The 26,133-nt window shown below is 43.7% G+C and overlaps 1 protein-coding gene across 8 annotated transcripts in view; it reads left to right on the plus strand.

The window, feature by feature from the left end:
* FAM135B (family with sequence similarity 135 member B) overlaps window positions 1-26,133 on the plus strand; it is a 355,587-nt gene that overhangs the window by 152,264 nt on the left and 177,190 nt on the right. For 7 of the 8 annotated variants that reach the window (XM_045008177.1, XM_045008178.1, XM_045008174.1 and 4 more), the window contains one exon: window positions 22,057-22,136. In XM_045008177.1, the coding sequence (XP_044864112.1) occupies window positions 22,057-22,136 (80 nt within the window). Of the gene's footprint in view, window positions 1-2,495; window positions 2,584-22,056; window positions 22,137-26,133 lie in introns of those variants that run through there. The other variant, XM_045008181.1, reaches the window with a different exon arrangement.

Raw genomic sequence — 26,133 nt, forward strand, 5'->3', positions numbered from 1 at the left:
AGTCCTATTCATAAAGAGCTATGTTCTACCACCTTTCTCCAGACTGAGCGGTTCCTTACTCTGTGAGCAATCCCATTGAAGATAGTGGGGCTAGCTGCAAAGTAAAGCACTAAATGTGTGTAATGGTGGTAGAATCTGTCCTTTAGGACATTGAGTAATTCTGCAGTGACTGGCTAGTTCCACCATAGGACGCTTTTCCATCAAGAGGGAGGGATTCTGGTCACTGTGAGATTGAGCATTGGCTTGCTAAAGCCAGGATTGTGAGTTCAATCCTTGAGGGGGCCATTTAGGGATCTGGGGCAAAAAATCTGTCTAGGGATTGGTCCTGCTTTGAGCAGGGGGTTGGACTAGATGACTTCCTGAGGTCCCTTCCAACCCTGATATTCTATGTAGTTGGATCAGGACTCTTTCCAGTGGTGAGCCCCAGCTGCTAAGACATCCCTGCCCACACCTGTCTGCCTTGTGCACTTAAAATCTCCCTCTGCTTGTGGTTCCCACCCTCTCTTCAGGCCAGAACATAGCACGGGGAAGGTTGTCCCTCATGGCTGTGGCATGGAACCGTGCTTCATGCTGGTTATTTAGACTGTAAGCTCTCGAGGGAAGGGACTGTATGCTACTCTGTGTGTGTACAGCACCTAGCACAATTGGGGCCCCATTTGCGGTTGATCCCTAGACACTTCTGTAAATAAACACCACTAATGAAGTTTGTTGGCTGAGCAGAGGGGAAGCTTGGGGCCACTGCAAAGAGGGTAGGTGCACACTGCAGTGCTCAGTGTGAAGGGGGCATGGCTAATCAGTCTGGGTAGAGGGGTCTCCTATGTTGTGAGCAGGGCCGGCTCCAGCATTTTTGCTGCCCCAAGCGGCGGAAAAAAAAAAGTTGCGATCGGCGGCAGCTCTACCGCCGCCACTTCATTCTTCGGTGGCAATTCGGTGGCAGGTCCTTCCCTCCGGGAGGGACTGAAGGGCCCGCTGCCTGCTGCCAAATTGCCGCCGAAGACCCGGACGTGCTGCTCCTTTCCATTGGCTGCCCCAAGCACCTGCTTGCTTGCTGTTGTGAGAGGAAGGGAGCAGTAGAGAGGCAGGGCTCCTGCTGGAAGGGGACGGAGAAGAATGGAGAGGCTGAGATCTGAGCCATGGGAATTAGCACGATAAAGGTTTGGTGGGTTAAAATCCATGTGGCTTGTGATTCTGCAAAATGTGAGCGGGCTCTGCCTTTTTCATTATAACCTATCTCCCCGTTTATTAGCAGGGGTGGAGCAAATCTTTACCCCTTGGGGAGCCACAGTTATATGACTTTCCAAGAGCACCCCGTGGGGAATCCCGAGGTTTTATTATCTATTTATTTCGAGGAGGTATGTACAGCAGGGGAAAGAGGGCAAGAGATGCTGAGGGGTTAAATATAGCTGGCTGCTTCCCATTGCCTAACCTCTGAGTGAGGATTTCACTGGGACTTCTGGGAGCGGCGTTACAGTGGGATTTGTTGCAGTGAGCTCAGTGACCATTAATGCTCACTCAATTAGTTGCCACGATGGAGGAAATACAGACAGAAGGGCACTCACTGCTCCCCTTGAATCAATCATTGGGAGTCGCTCCTACTGGCAGCCAGGGGCCTTTCGCGGAAGCTCACTAGAGATTTAAAATATCTGTGTTGGGTGGAGGGGGGGACTGGATGATTAAGGGGATGATTTAATGGGATATGGAGTCTTGTTAGTTCTCGGTCAGTAGTTTTGAATCAGTTCCATGTTAGCAAGGCTAAATGCTCATCATCTGGCATATGTCTAGGATATGTGAAATAACATGGCTATCTCTGCCTTGTTGCTAACAGGCAGTCACCCATATAACAGAAATGACACGTGCTTATCTTGGCCGACATATGGGGGGACGAAGGAGGGACCTTGAAAGTGATACACACAAACCTCTATAGGTTGAGCTAATGAGACCAGCCCTGTAGCCAGCTGTAACAGAACCATATTCTCCATGGATAGGGCACAGATGGGGGGACATGTTACACACACTAACCAATGACAGGTTTCAGAGTAGCAGCTGTGTTAGTCTATATCTGCAAAAGAACAGGAGTACTTGTGGCACCTTAGAGGCTAACAAATGTATTGTAGCATAAGCTAACCAATGAGTTACACAGACATTACAACTGGCTGTGTTGTTGACTGTCTTCACAGAAGGGCCAAGAGAATGGGTGGGGAGATTGAACTCACCTACAAAGAGGTTCCTGTAAATCCAGATTGATTTATATTGGTGAAGGCAGGGTCAGGGGAATTTGCAGTGCAGCTCCCGGTGCTGCATCCATTCTGTGGTAAACCGAGGACTTCAATCTCCAGTACTGAATGTACTTTTAGAACAGAGTGTTTCTAGCCTGCTCGATGGGGATAAAACCCCTCCAGAGCTGCCAACAATCCAATTAGAAAAATAGGTGCATTTGGATGAGACTCGGCAGTTTCCAACACAATTTGTGTGTGTTTGGAGGGTTGGGGATGCAAGTGGAGATGTTCCTGAGAGTTCTGGAAGGAAAGAGGACTAGAGAGAGAACATGAGAATGAACATTGGAAGAGCCCAGAAGAAAAGCAGGTGGATCTCCTGAGGGCACTGATTTTTCATACATGGTACAGGTAGGGGAGAGGGGAGGTATGCAGGGATAAATGAAATGGCTTTGTACATTTATAGCGACAGAGTTTATTTTTGCCCAAGATCTTGAGAGAGAACAGTGCTGGCCTTAGTAACAACCACTGCTGCTCGGGAACTTTGCATCACAATGATTTTTTGCATGTAAAATGCAGCTTTCACAAAATAAAAATGGTCTAAATCTTTTTTGATTTTTTTTTCCATTGGGAGAACTGAAATGAAAGATTTTCCTTCGGGCCATTTTGATCCAAATCAAAATATTTTGGTTTATTAAACTGGCACACAACTTTTTATTTCAAATCAATTCAACATTAAAGTTTCCATATGGCAATGCATTGCCTCTTGGGAGTTCTAGTTTTGGGAATGTCATCCACCCATTCTCCCAAATCAGCCAGGCTCCCAGGCTGGATTACCTCTCCCATGATGCAACACAGTCTTCGCTCTGACTCTGAGCCATGTGGTGCATCATGGGATTCATATGATTGTGGGTGCATTGTGGGGCATGTGTACAGGCCCAAAGGGGTTATCTGCTGCCCAACCTATAGCTAGCATGATGAAATGTGCACCCTAGGAAGTTGCTGTTTAATGTTGAACTGACTCAAAACAAAATAGTTTGGGTGAGTTTGTGACACACTTCAAACTCAGATTCTGCTCTTTGAAGGCACAGAATTCTTTATAAGATCCTATAAACACCTGAAATAGAGAGCAGAGGGAGACTCAGGGATCTGTATGAAATAAAGCTCAAACTCAGATGCCCCAAACATAGTTCAACATGGCTGAGCAACAGGATTCAGCAGCCTAATAACAATAAGCCACATGGTTTAAGCTTTTCTGCTCCTTTACAGTACACTGTGCCCAAGGACTGGCCTGACACAGAGTAAAACAACAAGCTGCAACTGATTTTCTGTAGCCGCATATTCCTAGTACTTTGAACAATTTTCTGTTTAGGCAATAAATGTTTTAGAACTCGTTAAAGCGTAAATGTATAGCACATGCCTGTAATGCAGAATAGAGACCGACTCAGGGGTCAGTAGGAAAAGGGCTCAAACTAACAAATTTAGCCCTATATCCCAGCCAGCCAGGGTAGGGAGTGTGTAGAAATTACTCCCTCTGGGGAATACAGTGGTAGTGTCTCCAAAAAGTTCAACCACTATGAAAATGTAAGTTAACAATGTAAGATCAAAGCATTCCCTTTTATGTCTCTCTGTCAAAGTCAACAAACTGAAATGAAATGTTTTTATGTGGGAATAATGAAAGATTTCATTTTGACTGAAAATTCTGAATCAAAACATTTTACCACTTCAGAACTGAAAATATTTTTTGGAACTTTTTATTCTGCAAAAAAAATCAATATTTCATCTTTTTGTCCTTATTTGGAACAACGAATGTTGAAATATCGGAATTTCTTGCAATATAGAAATTCTAGTTTTCACTTAGACAATATTGTTGTGACTAGATCTGAGACTTTCTGAATGGAGGGAGGTGTTTTAAGTTGTTTACAAGCTGAACCAAGCTCATGTGCCTATCTAAATAGCTTCTTTTTTCTTACACTCAGTTAGGGCCCAATCCTGCAATCAGATCCAGGAATGTAGAGCCAGCACTATTTAACATTTTAAAATATCACAAACAACATTATAGAAACACTGGAAATCTAATGAGCCACTATATTCATTCTCTCTTTAGCTAGATCTATACATCTTCTGAAGGGAGCAAAGTGTTATACAAGCAAACTGCAGTATAAAAATTTGAATAAAGGCAGAAAGAATGACCTACCTCCAGCCATCTCTTGATTCCTTACACATATATTAAAGGGTGCTTTGCTTTTATGCTAGTTTGTGCCCAAAACAATGAGGCAGTTAAGCATTACTAAGGTCTGACTAACTGATCACAATGGTCACTTCTGGTCTTAAAATTTATGACTGTACAGGTGTCTGTATAATGTAAGACTAGATCTTATACCTTACTGCTTGACTGTGACACAAAATTAGCCCATATTGCCAAGGTTCTCATTTCTCCTGAGTCTTAAGTATCTGTGCCCAGTTCTTAGTGGGTTCCTTAAACAGGGCCGCCCAGAGGGGGGGGCAAAGGAGGCAATTTGCCCCGGGCCCCGGGTTCTGCAGGGGCCCCCAAGAGAAGAGCGGAGGCTCCCGCCTCCGCCCCTCTCCTGGAGCCTCAGCGCATCAAGCGCCGAGTCTCCGGCCGAGCCCCTGAGCCCCGCCCCGATCCGAGCTGCGTGGTGAGGGGGCGGGGCTGGGAGCTCCAACGGGGCCTGAGCTCCGCCCCGCTCAGAGCGGCGTGGGGAGGGGGCGGGGCAGCTGCCTCCGCTCGGCGTGGAGCTCACAGCCCCGCCCCCTCACCGCGCGGCTCTGAGCGGGACGGAGCTCAGGCCCCGCCGGAGACGCGCTCGGGTAAGAGGCTGAGGCCGGGGCCGGGGGGGGAAGCGGGACCCGCTGCCGCCACCGAAGCGCAGCCTGGTCTTCGGCGACGGGGGGCCCCTTCTGTTCCGGGACCCGCCGCCGAAGTGCCCCGAAGGCCCGCGGTGGGGACCCCCCCCGCCACCGAATTACCGCCGAAGACGGGGCTGCGCTTCGGCGGCGGGTCCCGCTTTGGCGGTAATTCGGCGGTGGGGGGTTCCCGCCGCGGGTCTTCGGGGCACTTTGGCGGCAGGTCCCGGAACGGAAGGGCCCCCCGCCGCCGAAGACCCCGGGCCCCCGGAATCCTCTGGGCGGCCCTGGGTTCCTAAATGCTTCTGCCCTTTCCTTTCCTTTTCCACTGCCTCTTTGCCTATAGTAAAATATCTTTTCCCAGCTTTACTCTGCTGTTCAGCCTTCTCCCCAGCCTTTTTCACCTCCTGCTGTGCTAAGTAGCATGAATGGGAAGAAAAGGTCAAATTGGTTTAAAAGTAGTCATGCAGACATTGCTACCTTGGTGGGCAGAAAAAGGGTAAAGGCTCCTGAGGTGAGCATAAAAGGAGATGTAAAGAGAACCTGTTGGCGTAATTGTCAGAGAGCTGCAGGAGATTAAAGGGCTGAGGGGATTATGGCATCTAGAATTGCAGGCTCCTGTGGGAAAGAGATGATTTGATCAAAAGGTGTAAGGAAGTGGAGGAATAAAACTGATCATGACTGAGGTTCACTCACATCTAAATAAAAGCCTGGCCTCCAGTGCACCATAGGCTCAATCCTGTGAAGTTGCAAGCACTGGCTGTGATCCAGAAAAGCACTTAAGCACACGACTTTTCATTTGCTTAAAATTACTTAAGGCTTCGCTGCATCAGGCCCAGAGTGCTCACCTTCTTACGGGATTGAGCCCTAAATCCTAGGCCCAGTGCACATCTCTAAGTGCCTGCGCTGCTGAGGTGCTGAGCACTTCTGGCAAGGTACTGATCCGAGCCTTGAAATCTGTGGATTTCATTGGGGGTAGAAGGCGCTGAATACCTCTTTGGGATTGAAGGATTGGGCCCTCACAGGGTTTCTTAGCATTAAAATATAGAAGCCGGGCTGCGAAGAATTATGCAAGAGCCCTAGGAAAAATCTGGTAAGAAAGTATTGGAAACAGAATGATTAATGATAGCGAGCATGGATTCAAGCACAGGTCGTCATGCTTAGCTCATCTGCTATAGTTATTTGGCACTGCAGCTGTGGCATATAGGGGAAAAGCCATAGGTAGAATAATATTTGAAGTGAAACCGTGTCAAATGTTTTCTTTTGTTTTTTAAATGGAGATTAAATGGCAAATGCAAATCTATTTCATTCACAGGTGGCTCTTTGCTAATTGCTTTGAATTGATTTTATGGCTAAGGCACTGTCATAGCAATCAGAAGATTTGGTTTCAGTGTCCGCCACAGACTTCCTGTGTGACCTTGGGCAAGTTGCAAATCTCTCTGTTCCTCATCTGTAAAATGGGGGATATGTCATCCATTGCCCCACCCTTTGTCCGGCTTGTATACTTGGATTTCAGGCTCTCCGGGGCAGGGAATAGCTCTTACTATGAATTTATACAGCACCTTCCACAATGGGGCCTCCATCTGGGTTGTTGCCTCAAGACAGTTTTGTAATACAAATAGTAAACACAATGTAGTTCTCTGAAGCTTCTCTACACGCAACGCAGTAACTAGGACGTGTTTGTTTGGCACTGTTCTTATGAACATCTCAGCTTACTTCAGATTTTACTTCAAATATCAAGCCTTTAAAAAAACACACCCAGAAAACCATATTCCCTCTAACTTCATTTAGCCAAGATCTATTAATTATGAGCACGTGAATGGTTGATCGGAAAAGTAATAATTTGAGGGTTATTTACCCAATCTTCCCTCCTATGCTTTAAATCAGTGCTTCTCAATCTTTCCAAACTACTGTACCCCTTTCAAGAGTCTGATTCGGCTTGTGTACCCTAAGTTTCATCTCACTTAAAAACTACTTGCTTACAAATTCAGACACAAAAGTGTCACAGCCCACTATTACTGAAAAAGTGCTTACTTTCTCATTTTTACTACATAATTATAAAATAAATCAACTGGGTTATAAATTTTGTACTTACATTTCAGTGTATAACAGGGGTCAGCAACCTTTCAGAAATGCTGTGCCAAATCTTCATTTATTTGCTCTAATTTAAGGTTTCGCGTGCCGGTCATACATTTTAACGCTTTTAGAAGATCTCTTTCTATAAGTCTATAATATATAATTAAACTATTGTATGTAAAGTAAATAAGGTTTTTAAAATGTTTAAGAAACTTCATTTAAAATTAAATTAAAATGCAGAGCCCCCCAGACCAGTGGCCAGGCCCCGGGCAGTGCGAGTGCCACTGAAAATCAGCTTGCGTGCCGCCTTCGGCACCCGTGCCATAGGTTGCCTATCCCTGGTGTATAATATACAGAGCAGTATAAACATTTCATTGTATGAAATTTTAGTATGTACTGACTTCGCTAGTGCTTTTCATGTAGTCTTTTGTAAAACTAGGCAAATATCTAGATGAATCAATGTACCCCCTGGAAGACCTCAGTGTGCCCCCAGGGATACACATACCCCTGGTTGAGAACCATGGCTTTAAATAATACTGATGGTGTTGTTTTCTTCATTTTCATTTTGTTTAGCTTGCATTTAAAGTGGTTGGGGTTTTTTTTATATTGTTTTGTTTTTTGAAGATTCAAAAATGGATGTCTTTCTAAAAGATATGCTGTGGCTCAGCCACAAATTGTTGAGCTAGATGCAGAAATCACTGGGTGAAACTCAAAGGTCAGTGTTATGCAGGAGGTCAGCCTAGTTGATCACAAGGGTCTCTTCTGGCTTTAAATATATATACCACTGTGAAAAACGTTGTTGGAAGCTATCTGAATGTCATACACTTGTGGTGTGCGTCATAATTCCCCTCTAGGTGCTGGTCCACCTGGCATATAATAGCTTACTACTGTTGCCAGCTTATGAAGTTTGCCCTTTAACTCAAGTGATAGAAATCTGTTCTTTGATGCTGAAGATTCTTCTTTCTGATGACACACAAGGGAGGGAATGGGGGGCTGTTCTGTGGAGTCATTTGAAGCCCCTCTGAGTGCTCTTTTCATGCAGTATTTCTCCTGCCTTTCCTTTGCCTGCGAGTTCAGGCTTTGTTTTCTTATAGAATAATGCAAGGCCTTGGCTCAGCACAAGACAATAATTCAATTGAGAAGGTTCTGCTGACATGAGTTGTTTGCAGGCAGCTCCATCAATTGTATAAAGAGCTACGGAAACTCTGGATTGAATTACAGTGTTAGTGTACAGTCGGTTTGTTTGTAGTATGTATTATTCTGATCCTTTATTAAAATGTACAGTCTAACTCAGAACTACATTTTGAACCTTGCTGCTTGTCAGGAGGTCTAAAGCTATAGGCTGCCACCATGCAATTCATGACACAATCTGATCTATGGTATTTTTAGAGCGTTCATCCCCCTAGTGTTTGTCTTGCTACAAAAGGAGCAGGATCTAATAGTACTGTGCAGGTACGTGTTGATGTCTCAGTAGTGTTGTTGCACCAATAGTATCTTTGAAAGAACATTGGATTTTCCATACTATCTAGCCACCATCAAATCTGGTAACTTGCTTCAATTTTAAAAATCAGTGTAAGATTACTTATTCTCGCTGTCTAAGGTAGAATGAAACAGAAAAGGCAAAGGAGAAGCCAGTAAGCCATGAATAATAGACACCAGCTACTTAGAACAGTTTAACTAGTTTTGGCTGGGAACGGCGAACCGCAGCCACCGGGAGCTGCAGGCGGCCATGCAAATGTAAATAAACTGTGTGGTGGTTGCCAGCAGATTACCCTGATGGGCCATGTGTAGCCTATGGGCCGCACGTTGCCCACCACTGTTCTAGATTCTGGTCTGAATCAGACAGAGTAGAGATTGAAGTGGGGTTTGCCACATCCCACATGAGTGCCCAACCACTGGTCTATTGGCTCTTCTGTACACTCACTCTCTGTTTTTTCATGAAAAATCTCAGAGGGTCTCAGGTTCTTCCTGATGTGGAAGAAGAACAAATTCCCAAAACTCTATTTTTTTTTCAAAACAAAATTCTTGGGTTTTGGCCAGCCTAGTTTTAACATTTGGTGTTTATAGAGTCATAGGAGTTAGAAACAGAACACACTGTTAGTCTGGCTTCCTGAAAATGCAGGACTAGTCATAGGGAAGCAGTGTTGGCTGGCAGACAGGACACCGGATGGGCACTAAGGAAATCTGAGTTCTAGTACCAGCTCTGCCTGACCTGAGGCAAGTCATGGCACTCCTCTGTTACCTCTCTGACTCTTTGTTTAGATGATACGTTCTCTGGGGCAGGGACTTTCTTTTGTTATGTGTCTGTACTATGCCTGGCACAATGGGGCCCTGATCACTCGTGCCTGAAGGTTCAGCCCTAATATAAATAATAATATTCCTGATTGTGGATTTATTGGTGCTTAGGATTAGTCAAAAGATTAGCCCCGCATGGACGTGCAATGGGGCAGAAGGTGCATGAATCCACCCCCTTGCATTCTTTCGTGGGTGCTAATAGCCAGGATGAGCAGAGATGGTGTCCCTAGCCTCTGTTTGCCAGAAGCTGGGATTGGGTGACAGGGCAGGGATCACGTGATGATAAGCTGTTTATTCGTTCCCTCTGGGGCACCTGCCATTGGGCACTATCAGAGACAGGATACTGGGCTTGATGGACTTTTGGTCTGACCCAGTATGGCTGTTCTTATGTTCTAGATGCCATCACAGCCCTTGGGTTAGCTGACAATTGCTCTGGCCTATCAAAAGGGTGAGTCAGTGCAGAGTTTGTGGGTCCCTAGACCCTGGTTAGTGTAGCTGGGCTGGGACAGGATGGATTCCCTGCTGAATTCTCTCTAAGAGTTAGGGTTGCCACCTTTCTAATTTCTGGTAACTGGAACCTGATGACCCCGTCCCTTGCCCTGCCTCTTCCCTCCAAGGCCCCGCCTCCTCTCTGCCTCTTCCTGGAAGGCCCGACCCCCATTGCTCGCTCCTCTTCTGCCCCCTCCACCCTGCCCCCCCGGTTGCTCACTGGATCGTCTCAAGGAGCCTGGCTGCAGTTAGGAGGCAGCCCCAGCTGAGCAGAGGCTGGGGTGGGTTAACAGTCCAGTACGTTTCCCTTGCCCCGTAGTAACAGGGCTTTTGGTTTGGGTGCAATTTAGGGTTGTCAGGCCCCCGAAAACTGGGCACCTGGCAAACCAAAAACCAGCCTATCGGGGTAAAACCCGGACGGAGGACAACCCTACTAAGAGTATTGCACAGCCTGCTCTATTCTCAGTGCTCCTAGAGCATTGTGCCAGAGCATGGCAGGGCCTGTAGGGGCTCCTGAACAGGTGCTGTGGCCATACCGTGAGCTGTGGTTTACACACTACAGTCCTCGCCATAAAGGTTAGAGCAGTTTAAAAAACAAGGGATAAAAGGTCCCACCTGAGGCAGTGCAGGCCCTCAGAAAACCATCAGTGCATCAAACTTGGGAACATGAAGTTTAAAAAATCTAATTATTTTATACCATCGTTGAAAAGGGAACTGATGACTAACGAAGATGTACAAAGCCTGTGGGAAGGCAAGTTCCTGGCGGCTGCATTAACCACATGGGATGTTCCAAAGGTGCCACTTGCATCTCTCATTCTGAACACAGGGACTCTTGATTGGGTGATGCCTGATTTTCTGTGCTGAGACAGAATTTCTGATGCAGGAGTGACAAATGAAGTAGTAGCCTGTTGTGATACCTTGTTGACGATGAAACCTGGTCAGAGTAGCCTTTACTAAAATACATTAATTCTTTTTGGTATCACTTGACAACAGGCAGTTCACCGTATGGGTGTCACCCTGTATTTAAAATTACTCAGTGTGAACCAAGGATGTATAGCATTATGATCAGGAAAATGCCCCTCAGAAATGCAGAAACTCTTAAGATATCAAATAATAATGCCTGCTCTTATGCCATGCTTTTCACCAGTAGATCTCAGTGCCTTACAAAGGAGGGCAAAGATCATTATCCTCATTTTACAGATGGAGAAACTGAGGCACAGAGAGATGAAGTGACTTGCCCAAGGTCACCCAGTAGGCTAATAGCAAAGCCAGGACTAAATTCCTGACTTCCTAAGTCTCAGTCCAGTACTCTGTCTACAAGGCCATAGGTGAATAGTATTCCAGCTTCAGTGCATGGGAGCTGGAATCATCCTTCTGATCAGCTGCAGAGTCTCTCTGTAGTTTTCCGACTGCCCAGAAAACAGCAGAAGAAACCCTGGGAAGGAATGGGAGATTGTGCTTAGATTGTGACATAAATATTGGAGCATGGCTTGAGAATGTTAAGTACAGTCACTAGGATTTTTCAGTTCCTGTATCTGGAGGTTATTTACTTTTTTTCCTTCACCTGGACACCAAGAAGATCTATCCAAGGTGTACCTCAAATGAAAATGTCTTCCTAACTTACCAGTGGTCAGAAATGTAGCCTGACCCAAAGTTGGGTATATATAATTGTAATTTGAGGATTAACAGGTTCTTGTCCTAAGATCAGGCCCAGTAAAATTATTGTAAAATTATCATGTAATTTGGGAACCCCGATGTGCACAGGTACAACACTCACACTATAGGAACTCTCTCTCCATATATACAAATATAGATATTAATAATTTAGCAAAGTTATACACACACTTAAACTCAACAAGGCAAATATAGATAATACAGAAAGTACATTTGGATGTCCATACTTACACCTTTATCTTTCATACTTAACCGTTATCTTTCTCATCACCGTCATCGTCCTCATCTTCCCCGGTGGCCATCATTCTGGCCCCTCCCAAGATCTACATCTCTCCAACCTCTCTGCTGCCCCTGGGATGTTACTTTTATAGTAGGTTATGCTGACGCTGCCATGGCCAATGTCTTTTCAATTGAGGTCCTTATTTGTATTTCCTCCCCTTAAGGTGTCCGTTTTCTATAGGTTCATATATGTATGATGTTACCCTAATAGCAGACATGTCAATTTGCTGTCATGGCAGCTTTGCGGTCAGAGGTTCCATCCGGAACTTTCCGGATGCTGGTGTCAGCTGTGTTCTGTGCTGGCTGATGTCAGTATTCTGGACAAAATTCCCCCTCTGGCACACCACTGTCAGTTCCCTATAGTGGGTGAGTTAATTAAGTTTATCTATGCCAAAGGTTATAGGCCTCAAGCCTCACATTATCTCGTAAAGCCAAATCTTAAGGATAAAAGCCTGTAGGTTCCTTGTATTACTACTAAATATAATAAAGCAGGATAACAAAGCAATGAATATAACACAGGTGAGCTGGCCCACTGGGCTACAGAAGTGAACCAGTTAGGAACACAGGGCTTGGAGGGACTGCCTGGGTCATCTATCACAGGCTCTGTCAGATGATCCCATTCACAAGTTTATCAATTTCCATTTGAATGCTGGTTAGATTGTTCGCCCCCACTACTCCTATTGAGAGGCTGTTCCAGAAGCCCACTCCTGTTATGGTTAGAAATCTTCTTTTCATTTCCAGTTTAAATGTATTAACGGCCAGTTTATCCCCATTTGTTCTTGTGTCAGTGTTGTCCTTTAGCTTTAATAGCTCGTCTCCCTCCCTGGTACATCCCCCCGATGTGTTTATTGGGAGCAATCATATCCCTTCTCGGCCTTTGTTTTGCTAGGCTAAACAAACGGCACTCACTGATCAGCCTAGTAGTCTTCTCTGCACCTGTTCCGCTTTGGATTCATCCTTTTTTAACACAGGCAATCAGACTTGTATACAGTTTTCCTCACCAGTGTCTTGTATGAAGGCACTAATGCTTCCTTACTTCTACTGGAAATAACTTTGCTCTGCTCCGAATTTGGCTCTCCTAGGTGATGGTTATACTTTTAGAGCCAGTTGAAATGTTTTGACTGAAACTTCTTTAGTTGGAAAATGATGTGTCAAAATCAAGATGTTTCATGGAAACAGTTCTGTGTCCGCAACAAGCCTTTTTATATAAACCTTCAAAACAAAACAAATCGACATTTTGTTTCAAATTAAATATTTTTTGCTTAGTTTGTATTTTGAAAACCTGAACTATTCAGTTCTTGGATTTATTACATTGCCCTTCCCCCCCATCACAGGGTGAGCTGGCTCTTTAAGAGGCATTGGGGCTCAGCCTCACCTCTGCCAGGTTTAGCCCATCTCTTTAAGTGACGTGAAGGAGTTCAGGGGTCATGTGACGACAGGAGCAAATGACCAAGAGTCTCCTGGGAGATATAAGGGCAGCCTGAGTTCAGTCAGGAAAGAGATTCTAGGAGAGCAGATTTGGGAGCGTCAGGACCAGGACATGGGCAGTCCGATCTGGTGGTCAGGCCTAGTGGTCAGAACCAGAGGTCACAGCAGGAACCAGGCTAGGGGTCAGAGCTGAAATCAGGAACCAGAGACCACATTAGAGTCAGGTCTAGTGCAGCAAGAAGTCTGTCAGTTGTTCAGACAACTTCCTGTGCCACCTCATGGCTTAAATAGTGAGGCCTTTTGTAACCACCAGGCAACACTTTGAAGCATAAAACCACACTTCATTTACCAGGAAAATGACGAGTTAAACAAACAGGCATCCAATTCCCACTTTCACAACACTCCAGTTATACTTACTCGAAGATGGAATGGTGTATCAGTTGGTTGTCAGACCACTAACAACAGCGTGAAGTACAGCCTTATGATCCTGCAACCTAGTGGTACCCTTTGGAAGTGAATTGGAGCTCTCTCTACAATTTAGCAAAACTACTCCTTTCATACCCCATTTTAATACGGCATTAAACTGCCCTTTACAATAATTATATTTCTGCCATCTTATTGGCCCTCTACGTTACACAGTATTGAAATTTACATCTGCACCAATGTCCTTCTCATACTATCATTGTAGATAACATTTGAATAAAACATTCACAGGTCTTGAAAACACTCATTAAAAACCTTGCTCAAGCCAGTTATAACCAAAGCATAACGGTAAAATAACCCTGGGTCACGTCCTTGCTGACTCTTACTTTCCCACAACACACTATCTTATTTAACTCTTATCATTGACATTTCTCACACTAGCAACTTTTGTTCCCCATGCTCCTTTTCACTTGGCCTAACGTAGGCCCCAGACTTAACTTATAGTTATTTCTTAACCTAAACTATCCTATAGACTACAGTAGTATGGTTGGGCCAATCGGTCATTGACTTCAGTCTGACTCCTCCCAGAGGCACCACATACAAGGATCCTGAGTTTTGCTAGCCTCTTGCTTCCAGCAATTCTGGGAGCCCGTGGGCCCAGGTTCAAGACTGGTGGGCCCTTACACAGATAGGGAAGGACCAGTGAGGAGACCTAGGCTGAAAACATGCAGGAAGAGTCACTGGGAAAGAGAGACCGGGCAGTTTGGGTTATTGTGCAGATAGCCTAATTGTTTAGGACCCCAGGCCTCTAGTAGAGGGTGGGCCTGGTTTTCGCCCTGTGTTGCTACTTTGTACAAGGGGAAGGAGGTACTGATGGGACCCTGTGAGGGCTGGAAGCTGAGTCCTGCAGAAGGGCTGCAGACTGTTGTGCAGTTGGAAGGACCCTTGGAGAGATGAGCTGGGTAGGAGTCTAGGGTGGAAGATTGGTTTTGTATCCTTTGTGTCTTTGACTTTGAAAGATGTGAACTCATGGTGTAGCTGAGTGGTTTTCAACCTCTTTTCCTATGCGGACCCCTAAAACATTTTGAATGGAGGTGCGGACCCCTTTGGAAATCTTAGACATAGCCTGTGCGCCTCCAGGTGTCCGCGGACCACAGGTTGAAAACCACTGATGTAGCTGGAGTGCTAAGCTACCTTACTGCTCATAACAATGAAGCTCCTGCACTGTGGATGACTGCTGAGAGGGGACCATGAGGCACTAAATTAGCCTGATGCCAGTCTAGGTAAGTCCCTCCTAAATTCCTATTTCTCTCCTTTTACTTTTCTTCCCTTTTTTCATTGAAAGTGGTAGGAAGGAATAAAAAAGGGAGGCTGATTGCTGGGTAAGGAGAAGAAACCTTTTTTGGGGGTGGGGGAGAGTGTCAAAATCCGAAATAAACAAAATAAACAATTTGTTTAATGGCAGGTCCATGAAATGGCTACTGGGTTGTCTAACCACATGGTTGGATCTTCAAACTAGGAGCCTAAATCGATGGTATTGCAGGTGCCATTATTTTGCCTGTATGTATTTATACCCAAACTGGGGCATGGAAACTGAAGTATAATCACCCCAGGTACTAGTCTCTCCAGGGCACAAGTTCGCCCTGTTGGGTGGGAGGAACAGGACGACGCTTGCGCTGACATTGCCTAAGCTCTACTTGTTTGTAGAGGTAAAATTTAGCCATTTGCGGAGGGCTAGAGTGAGGCCTGTGCCCCACTTAAATATTAGTTATGTTTTACTTTAAGGGCTTAAATGGAACTTAATTAGTTCATAGCCCCTGAGCTGGCCTCCACAATGGGCTGAATTTCACTGTGGAGGAATAGGGGACTTCGATCTCCAGTGTTGCCAGATCGGCACGTTCCACTCATTTTAATGTAATAAATCAACTATACGACATTATACTGAACTCTTGTGGAATTGCAGTGCATACATATGAACAAATGCATAGATCTTTACTTAAAGGACTTGCATAAACCTTCTTTCTATTTTTGCCAATACTATATATGTGCTGTATGTTGGATAGAGAGGCATGATCCAGTGCCTGTTGAAGTAAATGGAAAGAATCCCATTGACTTTGGGTTTTTCATCAGGCTTATAGATGTAATGCAACACACAAATCCATACCAACTGCAAGGCCTGTTACATTCTGTTCTTGTCGTATCCGGTCAACTAACATTCAGGCAGAGCAAATCACCTCCAGTGATGGAGTTACACGGACCCCTGTACCAAACTCCTTTTAGGCTGACCTATGGCCCTGCCGCTTCTCATTTAAAATTCTGATTATTTATAAGCCCTCATTATTCATTTTATTTGTCTGAGGCATTCTCTTGCAGCTTGCTATTCTTCTGCACATTCAGAGAATACAGATGAGTACACTTGAGTAATCCGTCATTGACAAAAAGGGAGGGCTTGCTGTCAGAGCTCTATAGTAGCATACTGTCAGGGTGATGACAGTGTGATCACAACTGTGTTTCACATGGCGTCCTGCTGGATGATAAAATCTTCTGTGTTGAGGGGGAAAAAAAAGCCAGCTCCATCCTCTGTTGTTTTTGCCCTGTTTAAATGTCAGTCCCTTTAATCCTGGTAGTGACAAATATAGAAAAATGCACTTGCTATTAAATAAATACTTAGTTGGCTAAAATGTGTATTAGCTGCTCTGAATACCTACATGCTTAACACATTCAGTACTGTTGTTTCTAGTAAGAGAATGCTGATGATGATGCTCAGAGAAAAACGCAGAGAGTTTATAAGAGCATTGCTCAGTACTGAATGTAGCTGTGCAGAACGTTCATAGTAAGGCCTTGCAAACCTCATCAGCCTTCATGTTTGTCTTATAGCAGCAGTCCTGAACTTTCCTGAAAGATGTACTGAAAATTTCAGTAACTTTTGGACCAGCACCTCCTTTCATGCATGACGATCTCCCCACTGCCGGTCCAACCCTTTAGTCATCTTCAGCCAATAACCTTTTAGAATTGCTTCTCTTGCTTTCCGGGACGTCTCTCAGCCCCAGGTTGCTAAAGAGGTGGTAGAAGCAGCGGCAGTTCAGGAGATGCCCTGCAGGGTTCCTGAGAGCTCTGTGGCACTTGTGCACAGTTTGGTAAGCTTGGGATTACACGTCCTAATGTGCATAAAAATATAGTACTGAAGAACCCAATTAAATAAATACAAATCCCACACAATTACTTGCTAAATTCTCCAGAACAAACCAAAGACACTGGTGCTCCTAAAAACCAACAGATCAAACAATAATGAGCTGAAAGTGTGGATTACTTTAAAAAAATAACCCCCCCTCCATGCCTTTTTGACTCTGCCTCGCTCCTGAATACATTGTCCAGTTGGTCCCAAATGTTCTGGAAACATTCTATCCTCAGATAATATGGATTATTATGTATTGGTATTGCCATAGTCCATATAGAAACCCCAATCAGGACTAAGGGTCTGTTGTGCTAGACACTGTACAAACACACTGTATAAAGGGCAGGTCCTGCCCTGAAGAGTTTGTAATCTCCATTATGCCTGTGAAGTATCAGCTGAATTGGTTCATTTATAGCCTGGTCTACACTAAGGGGTGGGGGGTCGAACTAGGGTACGCAAGTTCGAAGTACCCTAGTTCGACTGACTTACCCGTCCAGACGCGGCGGGGTCGAACTCCGTGGCTCCAAGGTCGACTCCGCCACCGCCGTTCGCGGTGGTGGAGTTCCGGAGTCGACCGGAGCGCGCGGGGAGTTCGAACTATCGCGTCTTGATTAGATGCGATAGTTCAAACTCCAAGAAGTCGAACTCACCGTGTTGACCCGGACGGTGAGTATAGACCTACCCTATGTCAGCATTAGGGGGATAAGAAACGGTGATGGAATACACTCCTGTATTCACACCCTACACACTATTATAATAATCTTTGTACAAGGTATGCCTTGTAGGGTATCATTTGACAACTCACAATTTGCTGGTCAGTATTATCCTGATAAAATATGTATGGCAACATGGTATGTGCAGTTATAAAATATCTCTATATGGTGTTATTAACACATGTTCCAAGCCACACAGCCCTGCCAAACCAAAATTGGCAAACAGGTCTGTCCTATACAAAGGAATGTGTGCTTGCTTTAATTTGCATTTAAGCAGTAAACAGAGTCATCAAGGAGGAAGGGAAAACAAAAAAAAGTTCAAATAGGTGGGGAAAAAACCAGCAGGGAACATCCTTCTACATAGGCTCTTTGTCTTCTGGGTCTCAGCTGGAAATGTTTTCCAAGAGAGGTTTTAAAACTATTAAAAGGAAGGACCAACACCCAGAGGGACCCCTGTCTCTGTCCCTACCCACCTCGTTCTCCACACCTCAGAAGACAAACAGAAACAGCTACTGGACTCTGGGAGAGAGGTTCTGATGTGAAAATTTGCTCAGCAATCCGCTGGAGCATGTTGTGAGAAAATTTGCTTTGCAACTAAGTTTCTTAAGTAGATACTAATAAGTGTTTTTCTTTATTTTTCCTGTAACCATTTCTGACTTGTATGCCTCATGACTCACTTAAAATTTCTCTCTTTGTAGTTAATAAATTTGTTTCATTGTTTTATCTAATCCAGTGTATTTAAGATAAAGTATCTAGGTAACTCTAAGGTAATAAACTGGAATATTATTCCCTTAAAGGAATAATGGACTTAATATATTTGTTCTGCCTAGCAGAGTGCTGGGCAGTACACGACATACATGTCTGGGAGAAAATCTGGGACTGGAGGCATGTTGGGGTCACCCGGCAGTACAACCAAGGCTGGTGAAAGCTAGGGGGGTAAGAGCAGCCAGATGGGAGCTTCTCCAGCAAGGCTTTGTAAGGCACCAAAGGTCCCAGGACAGGGGTGACACAGTCCCTCCGCCCTGCCCCCCCCCCCAGTCTGGTCTGTGCCTTGGTATGTTGCAGAAATGACTGTTTTGCACCTTGTATTGTCATGGGAAACCGTGCAAAGTAAAAGTCACATGCCATTCTAATTCAGTAGTATTGTGCTCCTGCTCCGTTCTCGCTTGGCACAGGAATAAATGATGACACAGGGAGCAAGGCAGTGGAGAATTGGGCTTTATAATGGAGAGGTAGTTTCAACCTTAACTGTGCAGAGCCTGGATGCTCTTCATACTATGCAAGGCCGTGGTACGTCCTTCATCTAGAATCTTTTTTTAAAAAAGAGAAACGGCTGCTGTCTCACAGAGCAATGCAAACTTTAAACTGGTACAACCATGGTGCTTTAGATCAACATATTCCTTTGAAAACCAGCAAGGGTAAAAGCAAAAAGAGCAGGATGCCTCGGGAAAGCTGAAGAAAAGGGAGCATGATGCAGTTTAGACATGGAGGATGATGCGTGTAAGGAATGATGCAGTGTGCAGAGCTGTTGAAGCAATGGCTGAGTTTGTTTAAGGAGAGCTCAAATGCTATCCTAGGGTAAAACTCTGTGCAGTCTGAACATTTTCTGCTTTCTAGCTAAATAGTTGCTCATCCCGGCCAGTGTTTCCTGAACAATCAGAATCTTTAGACATAAAGGAATAAAACAGGCAGCCAGAAATGATAGGATTTTATTTTTCCCTATGAAAGATGCACATGCAGTCAGGATTATGCACACGAGTCCCTGTCACACTGGGGAATTAGTCCAGTGTGACCGGGATTCATGATAAAACATGTTATCAGTTAATGTCTGCATATTAAAGAGTCTTGTTACTTATTTGTGGCAACCATCAGCGATGGCTAGTAGTGATATTAGTATTTTAAATTAGAAAGGTACTTTTGATTTTGCTGATAGTGCAAGCAGGCTGTTATCATTTTAACAAAATGTATTACTTTATATTTTCACTATGATTAAACACCTTCAGCTCAACTCTCCCCTCACATGTCCCGGGGTAAATCAGGAGAACCTCGACTGAAGTCAGTGATCCTACAGTTGTGTAAAACCAGTGTAAGGAGGAGGAAAATCAGGCATTTTGCACTTGCACTCAGTTCCCAATCGTGCATCAGTGAAATGGGTGTGGGGTGTAGGGTGAGAGTGTGGGGGTTTTAGGCAGCTTATGACCCATAAATGAAGTACGGGCTTCTCGCCTGTAGGTCTTGCCTATATCTGGTGCCAAGGGGCAGCGACAGTATGGATGTGCTATGGGGTCCATGCAGATCTTCAGGGATTTGCCAGGTTTCGGTGGCTGGGCCTGAACTCTTTTCTGTAAGGAGGGTTTGAGCAAACCTCACTCTCTGCATGGGGATCTCCATGAGGGGATTCGGTGGAGAATGTTCTCCCCACAAAGCCCCCTCCTGCAGGTTTTAACATGTGTGGGTCTGTTCTGGTCTTAAAATCTTTGCTAAGGGTTTAATAAACAGTATCTAAATGCATTAAAGTACTTCCACCAACCTATCTCCACCACAGAATGGAACAAAGGGGCAGGGTGTAGGTTGGGTGTGTAGTTGTAATTGGGGTGGGGCTGGTGTGTGCAATGGCAGTTATGTCAAGTTGGGGTTGGCTGGTTTCCTGAAATGTTCATTTCCAGATACTCATCCAAAAATAAAAACACCCCCCACCCCTCCACACACACACAAGTGTAGTAGTTTTGTAAAGTGTTTACATATTATCTGATTGGATTCCAGTGACAAACCTTTTAAATCTAAAATCATCATTATTTACAACTAGAGGCAATAACTGAAGCCAGGGCCCCACTGTGCTTGGCATTGTACATACACATTATAATAGACATAAGAATGGCCGTACTGGGTCAGACCAGTGGTCCAACTAGCCCAGTATCCTGTCTACCAAGAGTAGCCAGTGCTAGATGCTTCACAGAGAATGAACAGACTAGGGCAATTATTAAGTGATCTGTCCCCTGTGATCCAGTCCCAGCTACTGGCAGTTGGAGATTTAAGGACACCAGGATCATGAGATTGGACCCCTGACCATCTTGACTGATAGCCATTGATGTGCCTACCCCCTTTCTAATTCTTTATTGAACCCAGTTATACTTTTGGCCTTCACAAGATCCCCTGGCAACGAGTCCCACAGGTTGACTGTGCATTGTGTGAAGAAGTATTTCTTTGTTTGTTCCAAACCTGCTGTCTGTTAATTTCATCGGGTGATGCCTAATTCTTGTCATATGTAAAGGGATAAGTAACACATCCCTATTCACTTTCCCCACGCCATTCATGATTTTATGGACCCCTGTCATATGTTCCCTTAGTTGTATGACTGTTCAACTTAGAAAAGACACAATACCTGCCCCAAAGAATTCATAGTGTAAATAGACCAGGCAAAGAGTAGGAGAAGAAACACCGACACACACACAAGTGAAATGACTCCACCAAGACACACAGCAGGTTGTGAACAGAACCCAGAAATCCTGAATTACATGGCAGGATGCTGTTAATTGGACTATGGTGCCTATTACTCTTGGCTAATGAAGATTTTTGTTGGGGAATATACCTCTATATTTATATATGAAGGCTGTATGCAGATATATGCAAATTTTCCTCAGAGTCCTGCAGTGCACTTAACTCTCACTCAAGCAAAATTTCCATTGCTGTTCTCTCACATTCTGTGGCCGGGTATTGTCCTGATACATGTAACCATAAGCGCTGACTCCGTTGGTGCTCCGGGGCTCAAGCACCTACCGGAAAAAAAAAGGGGGTTGCTCAGCACTCACAAGCTGGGGGCAGGAGCACATACGTGGAAACTAGAAGGTGGGAGAGCATCCACTGAGAAAAATGAAAATCAGAGCCTGTGTGTGTAGCATAACATTTGGCCCTTTGATACCAAATAACTGCAATGCAAGGGGGCCTAGACCTGATAATGCAAATACAGATAGAATAGAAGCATGTTAACCGCGGGAGGGGAAGGGGGTTTGGATAATGTACAAACATTTCTTTTGAGTTTTCACTTGTGTTAACTTTCCAGTGCATCCTGTTTGATCGTGTTGCATTGCATCATGGACTCTTCTTTTCTCGAAGCAAGCTTTTCTTGTCACGGCTCTTCATATTAAAGGCGTGTTGGGTTTACTCCTCCTCTCACGTTCGTGTAAATCAGGAGTAATTCCCTTGAAGTCAATGGAATTAAACTTGTATAAAGCTTATGTGAATGAGAGGAGAATCAGGGCCATAATATTTAACAGTCCAATCCACCTGCTCTCCTTAATATCATAGCTGCATGTTTGCTCTCTGAACTAGCGTAAATATCCATTGTGTGTTCTTACTATTTTTCTCGTATTGAATGGAGTAGTCATCTGTATAACATCCTTTCTTTTTAAAATCCTCTCTCTAGATACTACCAGATACGAGCAGGGTTGAAACTTCCATCCAGGATTCCCCATAGACTGACTGCAACAATCGTACAGCAAACAGGTGAGAAATTCATAGGAAAGTGACCTGATGAGAGCTGGGTTCATTTGTTCAGATTGGGGAAAACAGAGTAAGTGAGAGATCAACCAAGTACAAATCTGGGTTTAGATCCAGATCTGAACTTCTCCTGAAGCTCAGGGGCATTTAGAGACCGTGTTCTGGTTTGGCCTGTTAAAGAGATGGGCTCCAGCTCTGAGGTTTTAATCTGATCCCAAACCTCATGGTGTGTTTGTGTGAGATGCAGAGCCAGATTCAATATGGAACCATTTCTAGAGTAGGTGGAAATGTGAATAAAACAACCCTCCTGGTTACTGCACATAGGAATGAGCAGTTTGTGCTCAAAGACATGAAATGTAAAGTAATGACTGAAAGGAAGTTCAGGTAAGCAACCGGAAACTCAGATGCTTCTCTGAATTTCATCTGGGCTTGCTGAATCTCAAAAGGCTGCAAAATTGGGCCAGGAATGGCAGAATAAAATCAAAATCACCTATGTAAAAGCTTCCCTATGGTTTGCTGGATATGAGAATTCTCCATTTTCTACCTGGAACTATTGGGTGGTGTTCAGCACGTGGCCATGTTGCACTACAGCGGTGATGGCATTTCATCAGCTGCTAATGGGATGGCTATTGTTTATATAAAATATGACCAAATACAGCATGAAGTTTTGGCTGGAGGAAGCTGACCTGGACCAGAGTGCAGAGTGCCAAGCAGCAGGACCTGTACTGCAAGAAGGTTAGTACGGTTCCTCTGCAAGGCATCTTGCAAGGACTCGGGAGAGCCCCTCCCAAAGGGTGGCACTGGCTGGGGAGGGAGCATAGTTTGGGACATGAGGAGTTGATGTCAACAACCCCGCTGCCGCTTCCACCCCAGCAGCCCATATGGAGGTCTTGTGGAATTAAAGCTGCCCCTTCCCTGGTGGAACCTCTTGAGAGGGAAGCAATGGGAACACTCTCTTGCCCTCTGTCTCTCTTTAGGGTGTGGCCAGCATAGGAAGGTGCAGCTGGCAATCTGACCTGTAAATGGTGTAGTGCTTTAGTCTCCTTCTGGACAAAAGGACACTAGGTCAGTATAAACTATGGTCTAATCCAAACTCCACTGAAGTCATTTGGAAGCTTTTCATCAACTCCTGTGGGCTTTAGATTGGGCCCTGTTAGCAGAAGGCTGTGGCCTAGGCTGTTTCACGCACAGCCAACAGCTAGTAGCAACACTACATTTTAAATCTAACTTTACCTTCCTGTTATAAAAAGGAATATAATGTAATGCAGTTCTGCATTTTAAACCAAGTGAATGAGCATGTTGTCCAGGAAATGGGTAAAACTACTTTCTTCCTCTCCTGTTTCTTCATTTCATTGATGGAGCACCTAGCATTTTCTTTCTCCTAACATTTGTGCATGCCTGAAAGACAAATGAGACTGCAGTGTTTTCATTAGTCTTTAAAAAAAAACAAAAAAAACCCAAAAAACTTATAAACAGAAGGCAAAATGTACAGTGGTTACAGGATTAGCAGCAGACTTGCATGATGCTAATGCAATCCAGGCAGGAGTTTAATAGCTTTACAGGGCTAAGATCAAGGCAGGCTGTATTTAAGCCGTTAAGGCTTTAAAAGATTCTTCCTTGGCTAGCTTTGTTAGGGTTTCATAATTGATTCATAAAGCCTGTGGAAGAACACCATTTAATGGGGCTGAAGGTTAAGCTAATCAGTTGGACTGCTAGACCGAAATAGAGGTTTTCCTATGGGATGGGGAGCAAGCAGATACCGGACACAGTATTGGTACACCATACTTTAAATGCTTTTTATTGATTATAAAACAAACCTTCCTTACTTTTACATTTACATCCCAAACATACTATACCAGAGTTCAAGGTCAGAATGGTCCCGATGGCCAGTCCAAGTTTCTTTGGTTGGATAAGATCATAAGATGCAGGGAGCTGGCAAAACCACATTTATATTCACACGGGACTCTGGATTAATAAATGACATTGATTTTCAGAAATTATAGGCATTTATTTATAGTTCATTTTGTCGCATCATCGGTTGTTTGCCTCTGTTTTCTAGGCCTTTTACCTGCACAATTTTAGAGAGACAATTTTGGGCGGGCCGCCATGATTTAAGGCGTGCCATTGTCTTTAATTTTTATGCAATTTTACATTAGTCCATTTGGTGTTATTTCCTTTTCTGATGATTTTTCGTATTTTTCTCGAAACATAAGATTGTGTTTGCACAAAGAGTTCTAATAGTCCTTGACATTAAGTCCTTGCTTCGGTTGCTAACTTGCAATGCACGCATTTGATGTAAAGCACATGTCACTCATACCAGGCCTCAATGACCTATAACATATTACATGGATATATGAATCACAATGTACGTTAATATAATATACATTCCGCCTTCTTGATACATGATTAATGCCGTTAATTATTGTATTACTTTATAATGTTGCAAGCAATTTAATTTTAGATATTACTTGCTTTAAAACTTTGTTGCTTTTTTTTATTCGGCAGTATGAGCATAGCATAATAAAGGTTAACAAAATTAGTAATGCAGATAATATTACAATAGGATATAGCATTAAATGTAGAAGAGCTGTGACGCTAGGAGACCATTTAAAAAAAACATTATACCAGTGAGAAATTACCAATGCTTCCCCTCCACCCCATTTTAATATTTTACCATTGTGGATCAAAATGTTGGTTTATTTTTTTTAGCTGAGCAGACTTAAATACATTTTTTGCATATTGCCTGATTTTATTGCTTTTATTAATTATTTTGTTGTTGTTTCCAATGTATTTTTAAATTGAAGGGCCAGTTTACATTTTTTTTTGTTTTTTAAACAATTTTTTTTTTTAAATAGAGGACCTTGGTAAAGAATTTTATTAATAATGACCTTTGTTACATTACATTTACATGACTTAATTGGGCCTTTTTTTTTGTTACACTTTTAAAATACATGTTTTTTAGTGGTTACCATACAGATACACTCATTGCCTAAATTAAACACTTTTGTGCCATAGTGCACTTGAATGGTTTAAATGACATTTCTTTAGGGACCAAGTTACTTGTGGTCATTTACTTTGTTTTTAGAATGTTTTGTTAATTTTATTAATTTATATTTTTTAATTGTGTGTTTCACTTAATTTTATTTGCCATATCTTTTTATTAATCATTTCTGGAAACAGGTGTTGCTGCTGTGTGTGTGTGTGTGTGTGTATTGTGTATTGTGTATTGTGTAACAGTGTTTTTCCTTTTTACTTTCCTCTCAGAGTGGCTTAATTTTAATTAAAATTTATATATATATATATATATATATATATATATAATGTAATTTGTTGATTTTATATATGAGGATTTTTGAACCATTTAAAAGGCCATTGCTCATGACTTAACATATTAACCATTTTTTAATGTATTGTATTTTATAAGTTTGCATTTGTACGCATTGTACACATTGAAGAGTCCTGTGGCACCTTAGAATCATAGAATCTCAGGGTTGGAAGGGACCTCAGGAGGTCATCTAGTCCAACCCCCTGCTCAAAGCAGGACCAAACCCAACTAAATCATCCCAGCCAGGGCTTTGTCAAGCCTGACCTTAAAAACCTCTAAGGAAGGAGATTCCACCACCTCCCTAGGTAACCCATTCCAGTTCTTCACCACCCTACTAGTGAAAAAGTTTTTCCTAATGTCCAACCTAAACCTCCCCCTCTTGCAACTTGAGACCATTACTCCTTGTTCTGTCATCTTCTACCACTGAGAACAGTCTAGATCCATCCTCTTTGGAACCCCCTTTCAGGTAGTTGAAAGCAGCTATCAAATCCCCCCTCATTCTTCTCTTCTGCAGACTAAACAATCCCAGTTCCCTCAGCCTCTCCTCATAAGTCATGTGCTCCTGCCCTCTAATCATTTTTGTTGCCCTCCGCTGGTCTCTCTCCAGTTTATCCACATCCTTCTTGTAGTGTGGGGCCCAAAACTGGACACAGTACTTCAAATGAGGCCTCACCAGTA

The sequence above is a fragment of the Mauremys mutica genome, chromosome 2 (assembly GCF_020497125.1).
Source record: "Mauremys mutica isolate MM-2020 ecotype Southern chromosome 2, ASM2049712v1, whole genome shotgun sequence".
Classification (NCBI taxonomy): domain Eukaryota; kingdom Metazoa; phylum Chordata; order Testudines; family Geoemydidae; genus Mauremys; species Mauremys mutica.